The 9,396-nt window shown below is 53.4% G+C and overlaps 1 protein-coding gene across 1 annotated transcript; it reads right to left on the reverse strand.

Moving 5' to 3' along the window:
• Window positions 1-111: 111 nt before the first annotated feature.
• Atg9b (autophagy related 9B) lies at window positions 112-7,316 on the reverse strand. The gene is given in 16 exon segments (XM_028774672.1): window positions 112-574; window positions 735-874; window positions 957-1,080; window positions 1,272-1,368; window positions 1,527-1,660; window positions 1,830-2,066; window positions 2,472-2,651; window positions 2,907-3,063; window positions 3,206-3,768; window positions 3,770-3,961; window positions 5,176-5,317; window positions 5,860-6,021; window positions 6,405-6,469; window positions 6,590-6,633; window positions 6,769-7,285; window positions 7,287-7,316. Coding segments are annotated over 15 exon segments (2,769 nt in total). The 3' UTR covers window positions 112-574; window positions 735-749.
• Between the last annotated feature and the right edge of the window lie 2,080 nt (window positions 7,317-9,396).

Genomic DNA, 9,396 nt, shown 5'->3' on the forward strand with positions numbered 1-9,396 from the left:
GCCCTCGGCTTCCAGGAGTGGGGCACGCCAGACATTCCCAGGCAAAGATGTGCAGCGCAGCCATGAGCAATTTCTTCTGCTTGTTTCGCACAGGATGGGAAGCCCCACCCACTTCCTCCTGATATCACAGCAGTGCTGAAGTCCAAAACCAGCAGCCTTCTCTGGTTTTTCCACTCACCGTCTCTACATTCTCCACCCCTAGTCCCACAGGAACTCAATGGGGAGGCCGACAGGAACAACTCCCGGCCTCACTGCTCCCTAACACTGAGCTGGACCACGCCTGGGTCCTTGCTCCACCTTGAGGCCACTGGGGTCCTTCCCAGGCAAATGCTCCACAACTAGCCAGGCTAGTGGCCTCTTATCCTTACTTGTAGGGCCATCTATAGGCTGCCTCAGCTCACAGTCATCTCCTACTCTTTCACTGTTCTCAGGGCAAGCTCCTCATTGACACCCAGGTATAGCCAACTAAAATATCCTGAGCCTGTCGTCTGAAGTAGAAGTGGGGCTTAGAGGATGGCTCCAAGTGTCCTTCCATGCCACCCGTCCTGTTTCCTGCAGCTGGAAAAGCCAGAACCTGTGAGAGGAAAAGACTGTCAGCAAGCATTCCAGGCACCTAAGTTCTAGAGACTGCCCTACCACCCCAGATCTAACTAGTATCTCCATCCCACCAAAACTGGTCCCAAGCTAGTTTCCTTACCCTTGCTCATTTGACCCCCCGTGTAGGCCATACAGACCTGAGGTATCCTCAGTCAGTGCAAGGAGCCTGTTGGGGGTTCCTTCTGGGTGTCTACGGTCTCCTGGAAACCCTTTTGGAAGAGATTCCGAGCCCTCTGGGTGCCCCACTGTTGTCTTGGGCTAGAAGCAGGACTGGAGCCTGGGGATAAATGTCATTGGTGAGCAGGGTCATGATGCTGAAGAAACACCAGGATCTTGCCTTTATCCCCTACCTTCCTCACCATCACTTGACCAAGATGGCTTCTCCTCATCAGGTGAGCCTGGCTGTGAAGGACTGGACCAAGGCCTGGATGGGGAGGAAGCTGAAGCCTCTCCCCATAGTTCCTGCTGCTGCTGTTGATGAAGCTAGATGGTGGGAGAAGGAAGGAGAGGAAGAGGATGAGGAGGACGGAGGACTCCCTCATATGTGGGGGCAGGAAGCAAGGCCAAGCTCCTCTGCTAGGCACAGAGAGCTCATAGTTCCTGTTAAGAATGCTTCAGATTCTGGCCCCGTCCCCAACGTTTATTTGTTTTCTTCCCATAGTCCCTCTACACACCTGATGTAGGTAAATGGCGTGGAGGCTCATCTCAGCAGAGACAAGCTCTGGGAGCTGGGTCAGCTTCTGGCCTCCAGTGCCTCCTGGGGACACACAGCTAAAACAAGATGTACCCAGTTAAGAGTCAGCCCTCTCACAGAGGAAGGCAGACCAGGCTTCACCTCACCTTCCAAGTCCCCTCGGCACCCTAGCACCCTCTCCCAGAGAGTCACCACCAATCCAGACTCCCCTGCATCTCAGGCCTCTACCTCTCACCTGGGGTCCTGGGCCATTCGTGAAATAGAGGCAAGGAGGCTGGCTGTGGCTGCTGCTGGGCAGGGCGCTGTGGGACTCAGGTCCCTCTGGGGTGGGCGGGGATTCACCAACAGGTTGGCCAGGAAAGCTTCTGGCTAAACAAAAGAGAGCCAAAGAGTGGAAGAAGGGATAAAGGGAGGGTCCAAAGGAAGGAAAGAGATATGATAGGTTGAGCCTGGCTGCCAGGGTAACACACAAAGTCTGGAAGGCCAGGGAGAGATGGAGGGTGGGACAAGGCAAAGGGTAGGCAGGCGTGGGACTTACCAGAGGGGATGTACAGTCACTGAGCACCCCTGGGGTAGGGGGGCTGCGTGTCGAGGGAGCACTCCAGGCAGCTGCATCTTGTTGTACTCGGCCCCAAAGGTGTCCAAGGAACTTAGAGCTGTGCCCTGGTGGCTGCCATTGTGGGTGTGCCAGGGAGAACCGCATTAAGGAGAGTTCGGTCTTTCCATCCTCTGCACGCTGAGAGAGTGAGGCCTCTGTCTGTCCCTCTGAAAGCCACTGTAAGGAAGGGAGTCCTTCTGATATTAGGGACACCAAGACTCAGCTAGGCAGGATGGAAAATACTGCCCCATGTCCCAGATGAAGGCTGCGATGGGAACTTGTTAAGATTATCCAAGAGCAGGGCAGAGGAGCAAGACATAGATATTTGGTCTGGGATACAGCCAGCTTTGAATGTTTGCACCCCTGTTCAGCCCTAGTTCCAAAGACAAGACAAGCCACTCTTGACCCACCATGTAGCTCTCTTTATAGGCTGGGGGGGGGGGTGTAGGGCAGTCTTTGCTCCCATTTATCATCTTTTTTTCCCAGCAACTCTGTAAAGGGCTCTATAGACCTGGTGTGCTTTAGTGAAGCAAGCAAATGACTGTCCAATACAGCTTCACAAGGTCAGGGAAGGGCTCTAACCTGAGGATGCCCGTGGCGCTTCACATCCATTAAGGCAAAAGAACAGATGTCCCCAACACCAGCCACATCCACGGTGAAGTGATGAAAAAAGTCAATAATCTCCAGAGCACGGGGGCGGAACCAGAAGAGCAGAAACAGCGGGGTCAGGAGTGGAGACAGGAGCTCTTCTAGAAGGGAGACCTGAGAAGCAGGGGTGGGGCTGAGAAAGGATCACACAGAGGATCCATGTTCCAGATGAAGGCTACAATGGGAACCTACAAGTGATCAGGGTCAAGAGCCTCCAGTAACAACACTCTCTAAGGTCTGAAGATTCCTCATGGAACACACACACACACACACACACACACACACCATATCATCACCACCACAACTTCTCCCAGACTAATCATTTGTATAGGCCCTATTCCGTAGCCCCCTGCAGGCCCCGACACTCACTGCTCGGTACTGAAGCAACTGCGCCATCTGCCAGTAAGAGCTGGCCCGAGCACCCGCTGCACCAGGCTCCTCTGGGAGGTAATGCATGTGTGCCAGGGCCGCCTGCAGCAGGAGCTGGGAGGAACGCCCCTGGCATTGCTCCTCGGGAATGAAGGACCTGGAGAAAGCAGGATGACGGGTGAGGGATGTGGTTAGGAGGACCAGCAGGTGGGACGCAGGGCTGAAGATGGTGACAGCTAAGGTTTGCTAAGGGAAAGGGGCACACACCAATATTTCCTCCCAGGTATGTGCCATCTAACCTGGCCACAGTGGCTGTGATCCCGAGCACCGTCATGGTAGTGAGCACATGCTCCACGGCCAACACGTCCTCATCGTAGATGGTGAGCACTAGTAGCGCGGCAAAGAGCGCTCCGGAGAAGAAGACCAGCTGGCGGGCCAGCAGCGCGCGCAGGGGCGCAGGGGGTTCGGCTGCATGCAGGAAGGCGGTGGCCGGCCGGTAGGCGCGGCCCAGGCGCGCACGCAACTCGTGCGGCAGCTCATTAAAGTGGCGCAGCTGCAGGCGGGCCAGGCGGGACCAGCGGCGCGCCCCGAAGGCGCCGGGCTCGCGCCGTAGCAGCTCCACGTGGCTGTAGAAGGCGTGCAGTACCTGCCAGGCCAGCACCAGCGGGCTCAGCACCAAGTTCACGGCAGCCAGCAGCAGCACGGTGCGCCGCCAGCGGGTGGCCAGGACGCCCCGGAGGTCGCTGCGCTTGTAGGCTTCGGGAAGCTCCCAGCCCCCGCGGAAGAGCGAAAAGGGACCGCGGAAGAGCAGCAAGTCCACGTTGAGCGCCAGGCCGCGGCTGAGGAAGGCGGCGCTGCCCCCCCCAGGGCAGCGGGCAGCGGGCAGGGAGCAGACCCTTGTTGGCCAGCGCCACCTGGTAATTGGTGTAGCGCAGGATGCGGTGGTGGACGTCCAGTTCCGTCAACGGCCGCGGCTGCACGCACAGCCCACCGCTCCTCTGCAGCTCCAGGAGGCGAGACTGCACCTCGGCCCAAGGTACCGAGCTGAGCTCCTCCTAAGGAGAGGGGACAGGGAAGCCTAGGGACAAGCATCCCCCTCCACTGAGACGCACAACCTCTACGACTCGCTGAGCTGCCTGCGAACTCCAGCCCTGGTGGCTTCCCTCCCCATCACTGAGTTGTGCCTTCTTCTTGGCCTTCTGCTAACAGAAGGGCTTCTCCATTCTTTCTGCCCCTTTTCAGTTGTTCTGCTTCGCTGTAGCCATTAGTCAGTGCTTCCTGCTGACACCTCTTAAGTGTACTTCAGGGACTGGGACTTGACTTCGTTTTTTTTGAGCCTCCTTCAGTCACACATATAAAAAGAATGAGACATCTTCTCCCATCTCGCTGCTTTCTGGCTGCACAAACTTAAGAACAACGCTCACCCCCCACCTCAAGGCCACTTCCTACATACAATCACTTGATTAGTTTTCACACAACCCTGCCTGTGTGTGTCTGCCGGTAGAGAATGCTCCCACACTTCATTTGGAGGGACCCATGTGAGCTGCAAGCCTCACTTTAGCCCAGTCTCCCCAGTCCAGTTATTTCCTCAGGACCAGCCTCCACAGCACCTCCCAGCATCTTCCCTTCTGCTGGAGGACAGAGAAAAGGAAGGGAAAGAGGGACCACGAAGGATGGGCCCATTGCCCTAGCAGTGCTGTACTTGGTGCCTCCCTACTCTAAAGACTCAGGACATCCAAGGGGAAGCAAGATGTGGGGACTGATACCCTAACAAAAAACTGAGGGACAGAGCTAGAAGGAACATGATCAGGGGATAATGAAGAGACTAAGGGAGTAGCTTTCGATCCAGGTGCCCTAGAAGGCTGTTTCTGGCTAGCAAGCCCAGCTTCACTGCCTGTAGGCATCCATGTTTTCCTCACTTCCTGCCCAGAGCCTTGGGTAGCCCTCCCCTCACCCTGGCCTGACCTTCCTCAACCAATCAGGATGCCTCCTGATCTAGAAAGTCCAGTGACAGCCCTTCCTATAAACAGCTATTGTTTTACCACCCACATGTGACTGTAAGTCACTGTCATGACCCATCCAGTGAAGGAAGCGTCACACGGGTCAGAGCCAAACTTGCTGAGTGCCTGAACCTGCCTCCTGACATTACTCCAGGCCCAGACCAGGAATCACTCAGTTTCCATCTTTCTGCTCTCCTCTCAGTGGGTCCTTCCATCTGTATGGCCCCACTTTCTCCTGTCCTGTGCCCATGATGTCACAGCAGGCTTACTGGGGGAATGTGCAGGGCCTCCCTGTAAAACACCTGGATGTCCCAGTAGCTGAAGAGGTTGCAGACTGAGCGAAGCAGCTGGAACAGCCAGAAGCCAGCAGCCAGGACAAGGAGGAAGACCAACAGGGGACTGCCGTGGATCCTGCAAGAGTTTGGACAGGGAAGGTGACATAAAGTTGGGAAACCCACAGAAAGGAAATGGTGGCAGACCCTTCAGTCACAGAGGGCTGAGGAGGGGGTCCACAAAGTCAACACGTCACAAATGACATTCATTCCCTCTGCTGTTTGTATTCTCAGTCTCTCACGGGTGTACAGTGGGCTTTTCCAGAAGCTACAAGACAAGTGAAGATGTCACATCATCGTGACGCTTAAGCATTCTTAAGTTCTAAAATTGTCCCCAAGGCTAGGAATGTGGCTGAGTGTGTACCATGCTTGCCCAGCAAGCCAGAAGCCCTAGGTTTGCTCCCCAGCACCAAAAGTAAACAGTTGTCCTCAACATTAACGTCTAATAAGGTAAATAGAAATATGACTCATAATTCAAGGCTCGCTGAGATTCCCAGTCAACTTGGGGTATGTTTTTAAACACTGGGAGTTGATCTAGACCAAGCGGCAGTGTGGGGAGGTCCCTTTCTTCCTATCCTTTTGTGAGCTCACTCCAGAGGCAGCCACTCGACTGTCACTTACGTCTCTGCACACTGGGCCGAGGGTAAAATGGCCTCTGACAAGGTCACTTTGCTGTGCAATGGTCCAGGTCTTGTATGGTTCTTCGGTTGGTTGTTGAAGAGAACGTTGTAATCCACGCAGCGAAGGAGGAAAGTTGTGAAGGTGACAATGAAAATGAACTGTCTAAGGAGGGGATGCAGGAGAAGTCTGGTCAGGCTAAGAACATGGCAGACTCCTAGCCCAGTCACCAGACAGGCTCCAGCTCTATAAAGCCCCCTAGCCCTTCAGAGTGCCAAGCCTAGAACTGAAAAGGAGAGCTGGGGCATAGCTCAGTTGGTAGAATGTCTGCCTAGCATAGACAAAGCACGGATTTCATCTCCAGTGCCACACAAACTGGGCACAGTAGTATGCCTGTAATTCTAGCACATAGGCGGTAGAGGCAGGAGGAACAGTACTTCAAGTCTAGCCTAGGATACACGAGACACTGGATCAAAAATAAATAAAGTAAAATAAACACTAAAACCAAGAAGAGAGAACAGAGTGTAGAGACACGACTGGCTTCTCACCCTAGCTGGAAAACATCCTCCAGCAGGATACAGGCAAAGCCATTCCGCTGATGATAGCTGTAGATGTGGCAAGTTTGTCAAGAAATATGCCTAAGCCTATGGACTCTTCTATAGAAACCTCTCCCACTCTCCCCTGCTCCACAGTCCCCCACCATGTCCCTCTACATGCTGGGCACAAAGGATATCTTGGTGAAGAAACTGTCCAGGTTCTGGATATGATGCCAGGAACCTGGGCACAGAGAAACAAGTGTCAGGACTTGGCATTGTCCCATTTGAGCTTCATTTCTCTATCAAACTCAAACCTGCCTGGAAACCCCCACCCCCACCCCAACCTACCCAACCTTCCGTATACCCACACACTCACCTCGGAGTCCTTCAGGTACATGAAGCAAGGGTTGATGGTCCTCCCCATGAATGGGTGAGTCTTGAGACCCCTCAGGGTCACAGTCTTCTAGCCTTTCATAATCCTGCTCAGGGATCAGAGGGCCTATCCGCAGCCCAGGATGGTCCTGGGGGCACCGGCAGGAGGGAGGGGGAGTGACCGAGGCCAGGGGTGGGGTGGAGTGGGACCCCCACGAGGGGGAAGTAGAGGTGCGTGTCATTGTGGGATGGGCCTGTGTTGGGGGTGTGGCTGGGGTGGGTAAGGCATTGTGTGGAGGCTGAGAAGCCCCTGCCTCCTGAATCACCAGGCAGGAGGACCCCGAGGCAGGGGGGAACACTGAAGAGGAGCAGCTTCTTGTACGAGGGGCAGGGGACAGAGAGAAGACAGAGATCCTCCCTCCCCCAAGTCCCCGACATGGAGAAGCAGGCAGTGGCAGTGCCATAGGGAGGAGAGGCACTGAGCTGGGCCCCAAGTCTCCCCACCGCCCCCGCTGCCTCCTGCTCCCCCCCCCACCCCATTCGTCTCACCATCAGGCCGCAGCTTCTCTTGAGAGGTTGAAGGGACTGGACTGCTGTTGTTTCCTACAGAGGTCTATGAAGCTGAGCAGAGACTACAACAAGGACCAAGACAACAACAGCACCAGGTGACTCAGGCTGGGCAGGCCTCAGGCATGCCAGCCCTCAGCCACCTGTGTGATCACTCACACTCCTTGCAGGGCAACCTGGGGCCCAAGCTCCATGCCTGGGAGGGACACCAGTTTGGGAGGCAGGGGTTCAAGAGCTATTGGGACCAGAAGAGACACCTATGATCTCTGCTTTCAGTCCTCGAGGGCACAAGTGGTAAAGAAAGGGCAGCTGCAACAAAAATAACAACACAGAGAGCAAAGTCCTATCAGAGGGCTCTGGGTGTGCAGATGAAATGGTAAACATTTCATTCTCACAGTTACATCTCCTCCCCTCCACACCTATGGGCACCGACCAGTAGAGAATCATTGAAGACCACCTGCCCAAAAAGGTGGTCCATTCAGATTTCCCAGCACTTAGGAGGAGACAGAGGCAGCAGGATCAGGAGTCTGAAGCCATTCTGGGTAACATCTGACCCTTTCTTTAAAAAAAAGCTACATACTTTCTTTCTCTGAATGAAAGAGGGGAGACTTTGTGGTCAACTAGGAGAAAACAAGGAGTAAAAGGAAGGAGTGCTAGCCATCTTGGATTTGAGAAATTATTTGAGATTAAGGAGAAAAGCCTGGCTCCTTGAGAGTTACATTATGTCTTCTTTATCCTCTTGAACCCCGATATACTCTCCTCCAAGTCCTGACCTGGTGTTGGGGCCTCCTGAGAAGTGTCAGCGAAGGAAGGTAGGAAGAGGTGATGGCCTTGGAAGGATAATTGGGGTATGGGGGATGGACTGGCTCAGTTGAGTTCTTTGTTGTTGCCTCACCCGGAGGAGGAGGCCCAGGTGGCTGGTCTGATGGCTTGCCCAACGCCATTCCCAAGGTCCTGAGTCACCAAGCGCCCTACTGAAGCCTATGCCTGAGATGCTGACTTAGCGAGCAGGTATCAGGGACTTTGGTGCTCAAGCCAGTATCTCAGACACAGAGAGGAAAACAGTGCCTCCTAGAACATTTCCTGGAGGAATATGGAGGACAGCCCAGACTGGAGTTTAGCCCAGACTGCCTAATTTTCTTATATAACAAGAGTTCATAACTTCCATACTTTTGTGGCTGGGTAAAGTCCAAAGCTATGCTTTGTAACAAAATGGAATCCCAAGTCGGGGCAGGGTTGGGGGGGGCAGGAAATTCTCATGATCTTTCTGAGCCCTCTAGAGAGATAGGTTATGTTGTGTTTATAAAAAAGATAAAGAGAGAAAGAATATGACTAGCCACACGATGGTATATTATTGAATAAAGTTTACTCAGGGCATGGGGAGGGGAGGTTAAGTGTGGCTTTAACTGGTACCTCCCTCTGACATTATGTACACAGCATTCTTTATAGTATATGCTTGTTTAAGACTACCTCTACACACACCCTGATCTCCTCGGCCCCAATCTCAAACAAATTCTGGCTCATTGCTCAGTCTAGTTTCACTCTACCTTCTCATATCCAGAGCATCCCTTTGCCACCCTCAGCTCAAGAAAAATTGAATCCCGGAAGCACCACCAATGACAATGATACTAGTAACACTAATAAGAATGTTCAAATGTGGGGCTGGTGAGATGGCTCAGTGGTTAAGAGCACTGATTGCTCTTCCAGAGGTCATGAGTTCAAATCCCAGCAACCACATGGTAGCTCACAACCATCTGTAATGATATCTGATACCCTCTTGTGGGGTGTCTGAAGACAACTACAGTGTACATATAATAAATAAATAAATTAAAAAAAAAAAAAAGAATGTTCAAATGTCCAGATGGATTACCGGAGAGCAGGTGAGAGCCAGAAACAGCACCCCCTGGTGGGCATTGGACAATAGCGTGCCTTTCCCTGGCAGCGTGGAGGTGAACAGATATGATTCAGAGCCACTCCCACTAAGAAGCCACAACCCAGTGGAGGAGTCAGTTAAAAAAATAATAATAATAATTACACAGAAGGCATAGTGACTCAAGCCTGTAAT

This window comes from Grammomys surdaster, unplaced genomic scaffold (genome assembly GCF_004785775.1).
Source record: "Grammomys surdaster isolate TR1022 unplaced genomic scaffold, NIH_TR_1.0 242, whole genome shotgun sequence".
In the NCBI taxonomy this organism is placed as follows: Eukaryota; Metazoa; Chordata; class Mammalia; order Rodentia; family Muridae; genus Grammomys; species Grammomys surdaster.